The sequence below is a fragment of the Lottia gigantea genome (assembly GCF_000327385.1).
Source record: "Lottia gigantea unplaced genomic scaffold LOTGIsca_151, whole genome shotgun sequence".
NCBI classification, from domain to species: Eukaryota; Metazoa; Mollusca; class Gastropoda; family Lottiidae; genus Lottia; species Lottia gigantea.
The window spans coordinates 347029-366578 of NW_008707814.1; the positions used below are offsets into that span (position 1 = coordinate 347029).

General features: G+C 33.8%; 1 protein-coding gene across 1 annotated transcript; it reads left to right on the forward strand.

Annotated features, from left to right (window-relative positions):
* Positions 1-3744: 3744 nt before the first annotated feature.
* LOTGIDRAFT_173214 (hypothetical protein) lies at positions 3745-7025 on the forward strand (the record flags this gene model as incomplete). The annotated part of the gene is made up of 2 exons (XM_009050677.1): positions 3745-4429; positions 6961-7025. The coding sequence occupies 2 exons, from the start codon at positions 3745-3747 to the stop codon at positions 7023-7025; spliced, it is 750 nt and encodes a 249-aa protein (XP_009048925.1).
* Between the last annotated feature and the right edge of the window lie 12525 nt (positions 7026-19550).

Genomic DNA, 19550 nt, shown 5'->3' on the forward strand with positions numbered 1-19550 from the left:
AGCCGCTACCAATTTTATGATGGATGATGATTTCAGCGAATTTCAAAGAATTTCCAAAACCATTTGCTCCAAAAGTAAATTTTACAGAAAAGCAGAATATGCGTGTGATACAAATGTAAAAGCTGTAAAATTTCATCGCCGCACTCGTTTCAATTGAATTTGAATCACACATTACACACATATAACATAGACACAATATTATACACATATAACATAGACACAATATTATACACATATAACATAGACACAATATTATACACATATAACATAGACACAATATTATACACATATAACATAGACACAATATTATACACATATAACATAGACACAATATTATACACATATAACATAGACACAATATTATACACATATAACATAGACACAATATTATACACATATAACATAGACACAATATTATACACATATAACATACACACAATATTATACACATATAACATACACACAATATTATACACATATAACATACACACAATATTATACACATATAACATACACACAATATTATACACATATAACATACACACAATATTATACACATATAACATACACACAATATTATACACATATAACATACACACAATATCATACACATATAACATACACACAATATTATACACATATAACATACACACAATATCATACACATATAACATACACACAATATTATACACATATAACATACGCACAATATTATACACACATAACATACACACAATATTATACACATATAACATACACACAATATTATACACATATAACATACACACAATATTATACACAAATAACATACACACAATATCATACACATATAACATACACACAATATTATACACATATAACATACGCACAATATTATACACATATAACATACACACAATATCATACACATATAACATACACACAATATTATACACATATAACATACACACAATATCATGCACATATAACATACACACAATATCATACACATATAACATACACACAATATTATACACATATAACATACACACAATATTATACACATATAACATACACACAATATTATTATGTTGTCATTCTCATTCATACACCACCAATCATACACCAAATGTATAGAATTCAGCACAATACCGAAAAATTCATTAGAAGTTATGTTTGGACTCAAATAATAAAGGTGAGGATGTCAAGAAATGATGGACAGATTGTCCGATCTTTATTAACTCGTACAATGAGTTGGGTTCACTTATTAGAGGGAAGAATTAATTAAATGAATGTTCTTCTGCAGTTTACATTTCCAGATCAAAATCAGTACAAAAGCCATATTCTGAATCACGGAAGTGTAAATCAAATCTACCGGATTAATTTTCTTTAGTTCATTGATTTTACTGCTTGGCATAATTGGTGTACTTTGTGAAAACTGATAACATCAGTTTACGCATTCCAGTTTTCAATCAGAAATCTCTGGTGCTTGCAGTGGTGTCACTGTTAAATTTTGCAAATAGTTTTGAGTTTTGTTGTAATTTAACATTATGTTTTATATTACTATAATGTATGATATTTCACCAAAATATTTCATATATTTTGCCTTTATTTTTACGTTTTTAAGATGGTTTTTATTTATATGAATACATATTTAGCCAATGTACAATAGTTTATAGATTTTACAGCTTGGCATAATCGGTGTACATTTTAACAGAAATACGCCCTATAATCAAATGAATTATTACTCTATATTTCTAATGAAAAAACCCAATGATAATGTAGTCGATAAAGGAACGTTCTAAAGCAAATTGACTAAATAACATGGAACACTTTTCCTCTGGGTTAAAACTTCATCTTGTTACTATACATGAAATGTTTTACGGACTGGACTCACCAGGACTTGATGATATCAATTTCATTTTTTCCGCTGGGTTTTTTCAAAAATGTTCGGAACCAATTGTGATCCACAGCATTAGATACTTGTTTTACGTTCAACCTATTGGCAAAATTCAAGAGAATCATTTGAAAGATTATAATGTAAACCCTTAAATAATACAACAACAACCAAAAAAAAAACCCAGTATATTGCTAATTAAAGCCAATTAGGTTCCATTCAATCGAAACGGAAGATACATGCATTAGAATCCACTTGAATCGGAATAGTCATTGCTATGTTTCATTATACAAGGTCAATTAGATATTTCCTCCATTCTAATGCCCAGGAAATATATAGAAAATGTAGCCAGTTCAATAAATGTTCAAATTGTAGGTACAGAACCGTTGCTCGGTCCCGTTATATTGACATATTTTACAAAATAGTGTGTTATGTGCGTAATCAAAATAAGAGTGACTTAACAAATTTTATATTTTATGTAATATATATTATACATTGTATAGCATATATTATATTATATATACATCTGTATTGTAAAGTGTGTAAAAATTTGTTATTGATCATCCATTATGTTGCTATATTCTTATTGCTAACAGCAAAGTTACATCGTAAACTATACAATAGATAGAATTTTCATATCAAAATCATATTTTGGGGCATTTTAAATTTTGATTCAGTATCTTACTAAATTTAATTGATGTTGATTTAAGCATTATTTTGTCATCATCGTGTATGTACATAGGAACCTAATCTTCTAGAAACTGGCATTTCCATTGGTCTGGTTTAAGGATTTAACTGGAGATGTATTTTCCCTTGATTTACCTGTCGGTTTCAAGTTATTTATAATATTTCTCCTATACTGAGTTGGAAAAGTGTGATGTCTTTGTGGATGAGCAATCACTTTTATCGAAATGGCGTCTTCTAACATTGAAATTGTCATATTTAAGCTTAAAGAGTACATATTTTTGTGTCTTGGAGGATGGAGGGTCAATAACGTCACAATAGCTGTCAATTAATACATTAGTCAGTTTTCTAGATACCAGTTAGTTGCTCGCAGTTGCTCTGATATTCGGCTTGTCGCAATGTCCAGCTGGCCTCTGAGCGAGTGTGACTTGAAAATGGCAATGTCTTGTAAAAAAAAAATAGAAGAAATTTCATATTATGAAAATATTTTACGTTTATATAATTGTACGTAATCCGAAACGGAAAATAAATACATAGATTTACACGAGAGCTCCGTTCAATTTTCTTACAACCTCCCACTAATTCATTTTCATAGTGTGACATCCATGATTGAGTATTTAAACTCAAGAGTCAATCAATAGAACCTACTCGCCTTTTAATTATTGGACAAAACGAACGCAACCCAGTTCTTCATGTTGATGTCGTCTGCTTAAAGAGTTTAACAATAAAGTGACACGGAATGTATTGTGGCACTTCATAGATTCTCAATTAGATCTCGATTACTTATTTAGCCTTTCTTGAACATCAATATAAAAGAAGTCTTATGAAGCTTATTTACTTCTGTGTCTTAAACGTTGTCTTTTCTCACGAAAGACACAAGATCAATGGAGATAGACAAGAGTCGGTTTGAATATTGTGAAGATGGTTCGTTTTTTAAAAGTTTCATTTGTTTCATAAAAGCAACATTGTAGAGTTAAATATCATGTGTCACGCAATAATAGATATATAATGAGCTTTTAGCTGCAGTACTATATGTTCTGGGATATGATGAATTATCGTTATTTTATAGGAATAATAAGGAATGTTTGATGGAATCTAGCAATTAAGAAATCTTTTAGTGCTAAAAAGGAAATACATAAAGTGAAATTCAGTTAGGATTTGAAATTTTTAAGTGAAAAATAAAAATGGAATTCCACATATCTTTGTTTATGTTCAATTTTCTGCTACAATATTGTGCCGGTGGTGTAAATAAAAGTATTAATGTTGCTGTTTTACTACCATTTGACGAGAGTAGATTATTCTCCGTCAAACACATAGCACCTGCTATCTCTCTCGCAATCGAAAAGATTGTTGAGAATCCAATGTATACAGTAAATAATTTATCGGTCAGATATGCGGATACGAAATGCGACATAGCTTTCGGCATAAACCATGCCATAGAATTCTATATGTATAACCAAGTCGATGCCTTTTTTGGCCCCGTGTGTGATTTTGCTGTGGCACCAGTTGCTCGACAAGTGATGTTTTGGAACCTGCCTGTGATTTCTGGTGGTGCTATGGCCCGGGATTTCATCATGTATAAAAATACAACGTATGGGATGTTGACCCGCGTTGGTCCTATCAATTTCCAAACCCTATCTATGTTAGTTGTAAACGTGTTAACAATTTTTAAATGGAATAGATTAAAGTTATTGTATGATTCGTCCGGGCAAGATTACATTGTGACGGGATTTTGTCATTTGCTCACAGAAGCACTGCATTACGATTTGCTATCAGTACAGCCTGTCATTGAACAGGACTATTTTAGAGTAGACGAAGGAGTCGATATAGAACAGTTACTTTCTAGAGAAGTTGGGTTGCAGTATTCAGGTAAGTGCTACGTCCGAAACCTAAGTCACAATATCACAGGAATGCGAAGGCTTTCTCTTGAATGACGTCACATCCGACGCTCAGATAAGGGTCCACATAATTATTATCTTGGGTTTGGGTATGTCGCAAGCACAACTAGGCAATCCCAATTCCATGTGGAACATACAAAAAACACATACGTCCACAAGTTCAGTATTCAGTCAAATTATAAGCACTGCAGTCATTTCAGGGCAGTGTTCAGGTCACAGACAACAGAAACCCTTTCCCTGCGTCAACGTATTTATCCTAGTAAAAGCTCCCGGTTATACGGTTATCTTTCTAAATTGGCAACATTCACCCCTTTGTGATAATACAGAAAAGTTAAGCAAGACTCTTTGAAAATTAACTTCATAGACTAATAGACGAATTTTTTTTACCTTAAATGAATATGATGTGTACATTGATATGAAATATATGACACATGTCAACTCACTAACAACAATTTTCAGTTCGATACACATGAGTCGAAACAAGCAATATATTGTCGCAGGTGTAATCCACAGTTCATACGACAAACTTCTTTATCTGTGTTTTTCTATCCAGCTTTACTTTGACGTTTGCTCCCGAAGGCCACCTAAAAAGGATGTGATGACAGTGCATTTTCACTCGACTACAGACCAATATGAGGATTTCTTTTTGTATTCACAATGCTAGCTGTTTTATCTTTTATCAGTGACAACCGCCGACATCAATTTTTATTAGCATTGAAAACTTTTGTACAAATTTCATTTCAATTCCATTATTTTGTTTCGATTTCTTGAATAGAGCTATTACATTCAATTCAACAGCGAAAGAATATTGTAACGTTTATCACATCAATTCGCCAATCTTGGGTTTATGTGTTAAAATATTGTTGTTTTATTATTGATGATTGTCTAGAACATACACGGAGAAGGGAATTAATTCTCTAAAAGGTTTCTTTACTGTTGTGTTTCATGTGATACTAGAATTCATTAAAATTCACGATTTCAGTATTAATGGTTCGTGATGTCTTTAGATATTGAATTAAACTTATTAAAGTTATTCTTAAAGTCGATTTAACAGATTAATTTGAACGTGTTAAGATTGTAGAAGGCCACAATTAAACACAGCTATTAGAACATATCCCAAAGTTAAAATGTTTAGCTGCCGACAGACCCTTCCGCACGTTGTGCGAGAGCTTGAGGTTGTAGATACCAAATGTTTCCGCAGGTACACGCGATTTTCTTTAAGAAAGCTCGTTGGACCAATTAGTTAACATCCATAGTATAAACCTATACGCTGAATAAGTCTGGCATCGAGCGTATGCAAGCGTATTATGTTGTCAGAAGTAAACATCCAGCTTTAGGCATACTGCAATACAGGTCTGTTGGGGTAGCCAGTTCGAATTCGCCTGTTGGTCGCCCAAGGGGCTATTTTCCTAACGCATCAAAATTCTATCACTTTTGTTTTCAAACTATCGTTGCAATTCCATGGTGCTCTTACATATTACTCAGCCGTTGATTCTTTGTTAGATCGTACAGATATTTGCATATTAATGAATGAATTAATCGTTTCGAAAGAAGCAATAACAATATCAATCATTCGTATAATATCTACACGATCTCGTAAAGAATCATATTCGACTACCTCTTCAACGATATCATCTATCTGAAGCATGAGTAGGAGTGTAAAATCTGTGATGCATTCTAAAGGTTAGTCTGGTGTCTGGCCTCCCACTCGACCCCCGGTTTTCAACGGATCTTTTAACACTTTCATCTATGGAAGTCTCTTTTACTTAGAAGCATGATGGCCTCTGTGATACATCTTTATTAATACTATCAATGAATAAATGAACATGAAATACGCTGCTAATTTCCTATAATCAAATTCAGAATCTCTGTATTTCCCTTGAGGTGAAAGGACTTTTCCAAGAGAATACCTTTGCTGAAAGAATATTATCTATGGCAGTAGGTCTATCATTTCTGTTGTTATGGTTTCGAGGAGTTTTCAGTTAATATTTTGAACTTTATCAATTCCGACTTGTAAGATTTACAAACTTGACCATAGGGCGATTTTAAGTCCTGACAACTTTCTCTTGATATTTAAAAAACACATTAGAGCACTAGGTTATTCTGTATCCAAATGATTTGGTATTCTATAATCAGATAGAATCAGATTAAAGTTTAAGTCCTACTTTTCTGATCCTGGTTAGGCTAATGAAGATGACAAGAAGCTATCAATACGGACGATTTTGACAGAACACAGCCTAAAGTACGTTTGAATTTTTTCATGTATCGGGTTGAGTTGAGAGTCTAAAATGCCCAAACATGAATGGTTTAGTAATTTAGTAGATCTTCTTCGTTATCGTAGTTAATTAGACAATTTCCTTGCGTTAATCTGTATCATATCCACAGGATCTGAAATAAGATAAAAATCGATACAAGCCTCCAGGTTGATACTTATCAGATATACCAGTTGCTCTTAGTTATGGGTTAGGTCCTGATCTTCCGGTCTATCACTATTATCTTTAGCTTGGAGACACACAGAAAGTAGAATGAGGTATTATCTTCCTAAATGGTGGTTTTGTGGTATATAGTACACAGTATATTTAGGTCATACTCTTGGCCTGAATACAAGTGCAGAACAAATGATTTACGTCAGGTTCCGATGCGACATTTCCGAGGTTTGATTTGGACCTTGAATATATGTAAATTGTCTTCAGAACTACTTAAACTGTACGAAATCGCATCATTTATTCAAGTAGATCTCAAGCAATAAATTTACTTTTTATTTATGTCGTTCACAAGTTGCAAATTTTATTAATATATTCTCTAACACCGAGACATCTTCCCTCGCAGTGGGACAGGATGATTTAGTCTGCTGTATACACATGATTCAAAATAAAGTCTCTTAAAATCACGACTATAAAGGTCCGTTTATACGGAGCGCGACTACGACCGCGAACGCGGCGTTCGCATTGGATTGCTTAACCTGATTTTGTATATGGTCGTTTATACTAGAGGCGAACGCAAATGCCGCCGAGTTTTTGTTCGCGAAAACCGCGGAGATTGCCTTCAGAGCGAATTTTTGGGAAAAGACCGAGCTAACTATTTACATTAGCCAATCAGAGTGTGAGGTCAAAGTTGTCTGCCAGTTCACTCTCTCAGACGGCTTCGTCATGTCAGGAGACAAAACAGACATTTTGCTAATCGAGAAGCATCCTATTCTTTATGATAAAAGTCGCAGGGACTTCAAAGATATCGACAAGAAGAAATACATATGGAAACAAATATCACAGTCTATAGGCATGACAGGTTAGTATACCTATGAATTTAGAAACGAAACGATGTACCTAAAGGCCTATTACGCTTTCAATACGAACGATGATCCGTGCGAAAGGTCGCGCAAAAAGTCGCAATGGCCGCGGTCGCGCTCAGTATAAAACAATTATGGGTACACTGTCTTGGATTGGAAGGCTCAAATTTCGATGGTTAACATTATTACGGATTAGTTTAGCGGAACAATTCACGTTTCTGAAACCAATGTATGTTTTACTCTCGAAAATTCCGCATCAGTCCCTTCAATATATCACTTAAAGTATTTAAAGTCAAGCTTTATCAGTTTGCTTTTACTGTTTCCTCTCGAAGTTTCATCTGATCTTAGTCGACCATCGAATGCAGTTTAACGCTTAACTGCAGCTGAATCCAAAATTCCCGAGCAATGTTTCACCTGGTCCGAAACATCTTCCTCTATTCCAGCCTCTGATGGATATTTGATAGGTGTCAGCTGGAGTAGAGTCAGAAATAAAATACTCTTTTAAATGGAGATTTTCCACACCTCTAAAGATGCGTTTTAACATAATATTGACGATAATTGTAAATTAGTTTTGGACATCATCTTAACTTTCCTTTTGTTAGTATCACGTGACATGGTCGAAGCTAGATCGGTTTCGTTAAAAACAAAACTTTGATAGAACCGGAGACGTGACATAAAAGGTGTAGGGAGAAAATGACGGTATATGACTGAACTACAAAAATATTCATCTTTCTAAATATATCTAGGTTTTGCAGATCAGATGTATCTAAATAGGTTTAAAACCACCGCACCTGCGAAGATGCGGAATATAACCATTTAACAGGGGCTATTTTTTCTGTCTCTACACCAGCTGACATCTGTCCAAAAAGCTATCAGAGGCTGTAATAAAGACAGATTTTTCACCTAGATTTGCCATGACATTTATATAAACTGAGTGGGCATAAAATAAAGACATTTAGGAGGGCCTGTAACCTAGACATATGTTGTAAGTAAATTGGATTGCTAACGATCAAATTCTTAATGTATTCAGGTGTGAAATGATAAAAGTTGAATTCAAGTTTTCAAAATGCCAATACTTTTTCTCTGAAGACTCTATACAACATTACAAAAGTAACAAAGTATTAAAATTGTACGGTTTCTTGCACAAATTATATTAATTCTCAAGTTCAATAGCTTTCAATGAAATAAATGCAGAAAGTTTAATGTGCCCTCAAACCGTTTATACTATAAAAACGCTATAAAGTTAAGCCACACGTAATAGATAATTACTATAATCAAGCTAACAGCAGTTTCTAACTTCATCTTGTTACGTTGCCTTGTTAACGCGTACATTCTTACTACCATCGGCTTTATCTCGTTGCGCTGTTCAAAAAGGTTTTCTGGCCTTTAATATCGGGGGAATCTTAAAGGTTACATTTGTTTTGACAGAAAGCTTAAGTTACAAAATCTTTGAGCCTAAGACAGGACTTGCTCACTCTTCCAGACACACATACTTGGTGCCACTCTCCTCTCTACATCCCTCTCAGAGAGTCCACAGAGACAGTTGAAGAAAACAACAGCTATAAGTTTAAGTTCCCAAGCCATCTCGTTATTGACTGAATATTATTTTTGTTATAAAGCCTATGTGTTATATCAGGATGTGTATAATGAATCAGTCAGTCTAAGAAATATAATGATATTATTTATGATTTATTATATTTCACTGACAATAGACAAACCCATAGAATAATCTCATGGTGCACAATGTCAGATAAAGTACTGTTTGACACCAGTAGTGTTTCCACTAAAAAAAAGGAAAAGAAAAAAGGTTGCTCTGGCTTTTGGCCCACTTTCAAATATTTGTTTTACATAGTGATGAAATTGCCTATGAGCCCCCTTGATAATTTTCCAAAATCTATTTGGTTAATTCTTAGAAAAATCTACTGTTTATTATAGGTGAGTCTGGTACGGGGAGGTTTATTTTAACTAGGTGCTAGTCAGGAACATGAAAACAAAATGGAATTGCGATGTATTCTGTAGAAAAATCAGTCAATGACATTGAGTGATATGAATACAGACAATTCAACTAAATGTCTTGGTTGAAATTATTAATAGATCTGCTGGTTGTTTTAAAGTCAATGGCATTTAAAGTTACAGAATAAAAGCTTCATTATCTAAATTTTCTTCGGGTAGCATTAAAAAAGGCTCTTGTAAGTAAATCTTAAAAAATGGTCAAACTCGTGGGCGAATCATATTGGCCTTCATTGGCTAGGTTTTACTGGCGATCCATCGAGTTACAGTTGGTCGGTAATCAATCCTCATCTTACAGGCGTGAATTATTGTTTCTGAACAAATATTCGTCTGAAGTTAAGTAAAATAACAAAAGCCACGACATAAGAGTAATCAATATAAGTTTTGGATGTCATCTGTCAATGTATAGTATTTAGTATTGATATATGGAATTACTTTTTTAACATCTTCAAATTACAGCCAAGTGATGAATGGTTCGTGTAGGTTTCGATTCAGATGTTACGAAGGTGTTGAATTTTGTTTTATTACAAATGAAAATGAAATGGAATGGAGTTTTACGCCCTATTCTTCCGCACCTAATTGGGCTAATGAAAACGGACAACAATTAAATCAACGACCTTAGAGTTCCTCCGAATGCAATCTTGATTTCCATTGATGCGTCGTCTGTGTAAACTGATATCGATAACACTGAAATTCTACATCTCCTGGAGATTTGCAAATGTCGCAATTTTATATGGTTATACATATCTGTAAACTTCAGGGAATGTTATAGGCAAGCGTTTCGCCCCTTCAACGCAAACCTTTTCATGGCAGAGTGAGAACGTGATGTATTACCCCTTTGTCCATTTAACCCATTGTTTTATGGTCGTTTGGAGAGGGGTTATATAGGCATAAGCCTGTTCCCCAATCCCTTGAATGTATTAATAAAATATTGTTTTTAAAAAAAAGAATACTCGCCAACTTTTGCACAAGAGCTCATTTCACCCAAAACATACCTTTTCTAGTATAATTTAGTCACATGTTTTACTATTTCATCGAATTTACGCAAGATTAATGGGTTTCAACCAAGCTTGCACGATTGTTTTCTCAAAACTGAAAGAGCGTGGGTAGTATAGAAGACTTTTACGAAACATAAAAAGTTCAACCTTAGCGGAGATAGCAGCCAAGAACAGATTTAATGTCGAAATACTTAAGTTTAAGGACTGTCCCATATTTGTCCCTTTATATCAGAAACTCACTTCTTTATAAGTAACTCTACGAAGAAAAGGTACCCGATCTAGGAGCATCTAACATGTGAAACCTCGAATTTAATTTACTTAATTTCATGTAGAAAATGTCCCGAACAATATGTAGGAGAAACTAAACATATTCTACCTACTCGTTTTAATGCTCATGGATTAGATATCAAGTTAAAGAAAGGCAGGCCTGTTTCTAATCATTTCAACTTGGACGATCATTCATCAGACAATGTTATCCTAACATAGGGAGCCCATTAGATTGAGACACTACATGCAGCTAGACCGATTGAATTAATTATTCATCAAAATGCAGGCATCGCCATTTTGTTGTCCCGGTCAATACCACCCGCAGTCGAGCAAGTAAGATAGTCCATGCCCATTATAGAGTCTGCAAGATAAATTAATTCCCCCATGTTTATTAACAAAAGATGATTGTCGCATGACAACCTTGTTCATAGCAGACGAAAGCCCATAAGTATGTAACGAACTAACACGTCGCCCATTATTTTATCTAATTTCAGATCAGAACAAAAGAAAAAATATTATTTGTTCTATTTTAGGCTTTTACATTTGGGAGAATCAAATCCCCTACCCAAATCTAAATCAGAATAAAACTGATCAGTTTGATACACGACCACTCAATGTAATCTATTATCATTGATGTAATTTGAAGGCTAAAGAACAATTGATTGAATGATCATACTTTCCAATAAATGTCATGGATAATTGCTAGAGTATGCCATGTCCTTTTCTTTGTTAACACTTGTCGCTTTTTAGAAATAAGCTCTCAGTTGAGATGTTGAAAAACTTTTTTGGTGCTTTGATTGCATTATAAAGGCTAGGTGCTGTCAAATATGATTAAATTACATCTGACTACAAGAGAAACATAACAAGTAAAAGAGAGACATTTTGTAATATCCTTCTTGTGTGGTCAGGAAGAAAATTTTCGAGCCACAGGAATAAATCCCCTACAATTTTGAGATTAACTGTAGGCATGTAATCTGCAATGGCCCAGAGCACATGATTTTGTATTCGATATCCTATACCCAAGAGTCCTAACTAGTCTAATATCCAAACTAAGGGAGTGGGTTATTATTATAATATTTAAAAGCATTGTCATCATTCTCTTTAATCAAGAAATTAAAATTAAGGGAAGATGCGACTTCCGGTTTTGTAGTTATTTGTAATCCTGGTTAATTATGCTACTTTAGTAACTGGATGAAAAAGGCTTGTCAAAAAGAGATGGAAGTAAGATGTTAACACCGTAGAATTTAAAAAAAAAATAACTACATACGATTAAGTATACCTCGCCCTTATATAGATATGATGAAGCTGTGTACGGTGTACAGTACGTTTTCTACAAGATCCCTCAACGTCCTCTTCACTGGAAGACAGAAGGTCTATCTAGACGGTACTTCGACTTTCTTCTTACTCCCGGCTTTAACAGCCTTAAACAGTGTACATCCATAAGCGTAGTAGAACATAGAACCTGTCAAATAAAAGCTAATTATAGACCAATAATAGAATTGAGTGTAGAAATCCGACGCTGGCTTCCGTAATATAGAGAACACCTATCTCCGGCAATGTATTCCTCTGAGACAGATATTGTGCTAAAATACATCTGTCTGCCTGCTGTATTTGTTAAGCACAAGATCTACAGTCTTGTTTTTATCCACAAAGAATCAAGCCCTTATGTCCTATGCTCCCTATTGTATCAGTGGGGACGGGCAATGAGGATACATGTACATGGATTCATTCAATTACAAACGATTGTAATGAAATGATAGCAGATTTAGGACAGGCACCACATGATTGTCACTGATTGTAATTAGTTACATTTATTTTAAAGGCGAGACTCTGTTGATGGAAGGAAATGATGTTATGAATATTAAAATGGAATGAACCAAGGTTTAAACCTGTCTGAATTTACGGCCTACCTTACTGATGCATATATATGATCAATATGAGAAATTATGGACAAACAGTGCCAAGCTATTGCAAACTTCGTTTAATACCCTGAATGCAATAGGTCTCTTAATTTCTTGTAAAAAGAACGTTTATTAATGATTTGAATTGTACGCAAGCGAATACAGTTAATCAGAGCTCTCGACAGAAAATCTATGAAAAAAATATGTCATAATGTTTACAGACTTTCTGTCGAGGGAAGTGATTGGCTATATTCCCTGTCATACAGTCCAACCAAAACGTTGCATTAAGTGATACAAGAATAGTGGCTATTGGAGTCAAGGTACAAGACGAAGTTCGTAATAGCTGATATTCTGGAGTGGTTTACAAAGTGATATTTAAAGTTCGTAGCATTTTGTCACTTCGTGAATCAAATAAGAATTCATTTTCTAACTTTGTTTTTTTTCTCCTGACTTCAAAGAAATTATCGGGACAATTAAATTTCAGCTTCCTTAACCATATTTTCTTATGGCCAAAAGAAATAAGCGACTTCTATTCATCATTTTTTTTAAACTATTTTTATTTTGATCTTATAAGTTAGTAAAACATTCTTAGAACACAATCAATTTCTTTTCGGAATTTTTATGCTTCCATCTATAGTGATAGATTCGTCATTTACATCTGACCTAACCAAATTCCTTTAAAAGAATTGAATTTCTAACCTTCAGAACGCTTTCACAAAAGAATTCCTCCCAGAAGCTAAGTTTAAAGTTCAAAATACACGACGGCCAACCGATTCTTTTGTCACCGTGCTGTTATTTAAAAACATGCTGACAGCAATATTTATCAATAATTCAAAATTTATAATAAACAGGAAATAATCTCAGTATAGCCAATTACGCTTTCTCAATCTATTGTCTTCTATTTTTCCTGTTACTTTCTATATTTTAAGTGTTTATGAAATACAACATATTATAAAGAAGAAGTGGATGATAATTAGGAACATTCCAATAATTGGGCACTTTCTTCCTATGTCCTTTACAGTTGAATTTTATTACTTGTTGACTTTGACTTCCAAAGTTTCTCGACGGCAGAGCGTTCTGTGTGAGTTGCTTGATGCTCTGGATCCGTCGATAACTTACTTGCAAAAACTATTTTATTGATTCAGACCGTTCTGCTTCAAAGGGACGAGTGCTCCATTTTTTTGACCAATTCTTTTTTTTATCCCAGTCAATCAGTAATCGTGTTCACATCTCACAGTCGTCATTTGAGCTTTCAAATCCACGTGTCCAGAATTATTCACGTTTGAATGTTAAAATGACGAGTCTTATATAGAAAAGACATATATAGAAATAGTGAGTAAAGTTCCTAGATTGAAGTATTTTTAAAGGAATTATGCAATTTTCTTACATTTCTAAAGCTAATATTCCATATACGGACATAAATGGTCCTTGTGGATCCGCCATGCGTCAAATATGATTGTGTTAAACGTATGGGTTATCTTTCTTTTGACGCACAGACTTCTAGACAGATGGATGCTTTGGTGCATAAAAAGGACAGAGAATCCCTACAAAAGACGTCACAATTAGGAGATATCGGCGCGGAAAGGCGTCCGCATGCGTAAAAAATCGCTACACCCGGCTATTTTTTTTACGCATAACGGAGACCATTTGACGGATACCGCTTCCGCATATATGAAATCATACCCTCTTAAACCAACCATTTCGATTTTTTCGTCTTTCGCAAGACGCATGACGGATCCACATGACGCGTGTATGGAATCTTAGCTTAATATTGCTGAAAATTATTTACACAATATTCAACAATCAAATCAACCCCCCAAAAATGGCGCAACTATCCCTTTAAGCTTATACAGACAGCACTCCAATCATTTACAAATATATACATTAGAGGTTAGAAATACAACTAAATTGTTATATTGTTATTCACGAAAATAATAGAAGCTGTCCGATCCCGATATCCCAATACACGTCTTGTTACGATATAATCTCTATTGGCTTATAACAGAAGCCAGGGGCCCATGTCAAATATTTAGCGCTGATTCGCGATGAAATTGAGATTTTCCTGTATTCATTTAAAATTGTGTCGCAGTATTATATAGTCTGACCTATATGACAGAGTAACGATCTGTAAAATTGCAGTGAGAAGTTTAAAGGAATACTTCTTCTTAGAATGGATATAAAATTTAATTTATCAAACTTGGCCATTAAGAGTATATATTCATCAATGGACCTTTCTGGTGACAGAACTACAGAATCCCTGTATTTGACCATAAATCCGTTTTATTTAGTGATTGATGAAAAAAGCTTATAAAATATGAAACTTTTTTCAATAATAACCTGTTTCTATATGGATTTATGGTATTTAAAATGGATTATTTTGTGTAGCTCTGAAGTTCTTTAACTAATATTGACTTATTTTGGCCAAGTTTAAAGATTTATTATTGTCATTCTAAGAGGTAGTATTCCTTTAATTTCCATATTCGATGGGTTTGTCAAGTCATCAAGTGGGCCGAGACTCTTTACAAGAGGTGGGCTCGGCCCACTTAAAACTAGCACGGTGCCGAGCCCACTTTACCCGTTTACATTACGCAATTTTTTGCCGGGCCAGGCTCGAACCGCGCCGAGCCCAGATGAATACTGACAATGTAAACGGGGCTTATCAGGAACAGAAAAGGTACGACATGCGAATAATTAATAAAATATTGTGTTGATTTCTCGTTTCCATTTCATTGATCACTGTACTGTATAACCTGGCCTTTATATGAAACACAAGTAATAAAAATATAATAACCTATATAACTATACAAAAAAGAATCCCTTTCATTCGATAACCATGAAAATAAGTAATCATTGTGAAACGCTTACAAAATTTTAATCATTTTTCAATAATATCGTATCAATTTTGAGAGAATTAACCCAATTCTGTTCTATAGTAATTAAACCAGGTAAGCGCATTAATGAATAAATAGTCTTATTAAGCATTTAAATTTGTTCTTCAATGTAAGAGGTAGTAATAGCATTCCTTTAAAACCGTTTCAGGTCAAAGTCCATGCATTTCAATATATCTACCAATACCTTCCTATTTTAATGCTGAGATGCTGAAGACGAAAGGATACAAAACATGGCTTTAGTTTCGTGAAAACGATATTTATTGGTTAGAAAATACTTGAAAAATAAACTCGAACCTTGTCTAGTTAACAGAAAGAATAAGATATATGCATTGAGACTCTTCACGGAATACAAATTGATTGCTTAAAACGCATTTTCTTCTTTACGAAAAAATATCTTACATCATATTGATAAAGAAAATGTCAAAGAGAGATATATATCTAATTAATAGTTTTGTATTGAACCAAGCCTTACTGACCTTTTTTAAATTCTTGAAGTAGAGCTGAGGTAATTTCAATTCTTTTTTTGTTAGTTTCTGCTGTAAAACCAGACAAATAAATTGACAGGGCTTATATAAGATAACTAGTGAACTATATTTTCTATTACCCACACAGTTTATCTGGAAATAACAATGATGATAAATTATTTCATAAACTTTTGACCTTTTTAAATAGGATTTTTTGAAATTAACGGATCAACAATAAATTTTAATTTTTAACAATGACGTCATAATATTGGTCTAGGTCTGCGGAGTCACAGGAACCAAAATCGTAACAAAATCGTAATGAATTAAGGGGCATTCTGTAGGTTGAATATATATTTTGCACTCATTGGTGAAAACTATACACCTTTTAACATGGACTTAGAGACTGCATGTGTTTCCGATATAAACTCATAAAAAGCCACTGCTTACATGTTTTGCTCTTACGCTTAAAATTCAATTTCTGAAAGTTAATCCATAAACTAGCTGTCATCATGAGAATTATATATCTTAAACATGCCATTGTTTAGTAGCATGAGATAAGTCAGTCAATAAGAAAGCACATTGCATTCCAGAATTCTCCCTCGTTGATGTAGATGTGTTCTCAAAAAGTGTAGTCGTACTAGAGTTCAGAGTTTGATATAATTTCACAAATATTCGACCAATTTTACTTAGTATATATATAGTAAGTATAGTAAATAAGCTAATTCTCATAAAATCGGTTAATCTTTATAACAAATTTTCTTCGAATTATGTATCTCACTAAATATTAAGGGTATTATTTTGTATAAATATCATAATTAGACCAAATCACGATTTCCAGACAACAATCATAACAGTAAGTACACGTAGTAAATGGTTTATACAATATGGTGTTAAGGATGATATATATTCCAACATTATCTTATTTGACCTAAGTTGATTCCAAAAGTATTACAGCTATATATGCGTAGTGACGTTTATATTGGAGAGCAGGGAGAGGGGGGGGGGGCAGTGCTCCTCCAAATAAGTTGCTGGCCCCAGCTTTGCCCCCCCCCCTCTCAGTTTCAATTGTTATATTATTTCACCTAGTAAAAGGATTGTCCGTGCCCTCCGCGCCCCGCCTCCTGAGAATTTTGTGGCCTTGTTCGTCCCAATCACCAAATGTTACCTAGAAACTAATTATGTAGATTCTATTCAATGGGTGGGTTGACAGAATATAGCATGGTATTGTGGAACACATTTGAAATAGACACCTGATACCACTTTTCATTTGCTGCTACAAATGTGTTGCCAAACTTTTCTAGTTTCTTTTTGCGGATCGGGTCCTTTTTTTAATGTTTATATCTATTTTAATTTATTTACGTTTACAATGCATACATGATTGAAGAGATTGGCTGAAGAGATTTTTAGCTTTATCAGTTATGATTGTCTACAATATTGATTTCCATTAAATAAAGAAAAGTGAATTTATGTAAACTCATAAATGATCAGAATTGAATTTGATCTCTTTGACCTTGTAAGTCATGTCTTTAATATTCGAATCGTTTCCAATTATTATCTTGTTCCACGAAGACGACCAAAATAGTAAAAGATTTCTTTTTAACATTAAAGACACCCCCGTTGTCTACGGATATTAATTTGTATTGCACGGTGTATAGACTAAGCACACTAAGCAATTCCAATTTGGACAATTCGACACATTTCTTTCTCAATTTCAACAGAATGTACAGTGGTCGTATCACAAGGAACAATGGTGTTACTACAGAGGTGTATGAGGGTGTGTGTGTGTGTGGCAAACATCTTATTATTGAGTTATTAAATGGCTAGTGCAAGCCCTGACAATTCTATGGCTCCTACACGGCCCTCCGACTAGAAAAAATAAGTTTCCTGTTAATGTCATAATCAAATTTCACAGTCTGAACAATTTTCTTTGACATTTTCAATGATAAGTATTGCTTTTTTTCAGTAGATTTATTTCCAAAGTGTTTTTTACAGTGAAATTACTTGAATCTCGCCTTGCAAGCGGATTGAAGATGTTGCATATAGCACAGAAAAAAAAACGACATAGAATTTCTAAAAGGAATTAATTTGAGGCATAGTAGCCTAATTAAACTTCCTTTTGTATTTTTTTTGAACTGTTAATCCTTTTTGCATGGAGATTTTGAAAATTCTGACTATCAGAAATATAAGACTGCAGATTTACCACAAAGTTTTTTTTTTACATTACATAGTACTGTCATTTTCATTCTTCACTAAATACGATAAGTGATAACTTGTGTAAATTATATTAATTACAAAATCATTGAACAATTAGGTCATACTTTATAATTAAAAAAGTCATGCTGTTGAAGTCACGATATATCTGATTTCGGGGAAGGGAGGGTTTGATTCTCCCAAATGTACAGGCCTAGGGTGGAGCAGACACTTTATTTAGAAATTAGGATTAAGGGTCTTGATATTGGGTTTTCTTCTGTTCTTATTCTGATCTGAAATTAGAAAAAATAACTCGCCCAATGGGCGAGAAGTATAGTATCTGTTATGTATTGATTGTTTTTAGTTTGCTATGAACAATATTATCATTTAAGTTCTTATTTTTTGAATATGCAACTATCATTTTCTGCTTATAGACATGGGGGAATTTCTCTTGAAGGCTCTTATAGTGGGCATGAACTATCTTGCTTGCTCGATTGCTGGTTGTATTAAACGGGACAACAAAGGGTGCTATGCCTACATTATGATGAATATTTAGTCCTATAGGTCTTGCTGTATTCAATGTCTCAATCCAATGGGCCTCCCTAGATTGACGGAATTTGGTAGTTTCATCTTCGGGCAAGTCAATTTCTATACGCTCAATTGGGATTAGGGTGAGATCGTCTATTGAATGGTCGTCGAGGTTGAAATGATTAGAAACAGGCTTGTCTTTCTTTAATTTGATGTCTGACCTATGAGCATTAAAGCGAGTTCGTAAATTATTCTTAGTTTCTCCTACATATTGTTTGGGGCATTTCTTGCATGAAATTAAATATATTACATTCGAATGTTCACATGTTAGATGTTCCTGGATCGGGTACCTTTTATTCCTAGAGTTGCTTACAAAATAATGAGTTTCTGATATAAAGGGACATGTTTTGCATCTACTGGACAAACATGGAGCACTTCTTAAACCTGGAGGTACTTCAGCATAAAGTCTGTTTTTAGCTGCTATCTGTGCTAAGGTGGAATTTTTTATGTTTCGTAAAAATCGTTTAGAGTACCCACGCTCTTTCAGTTTTGAGAAA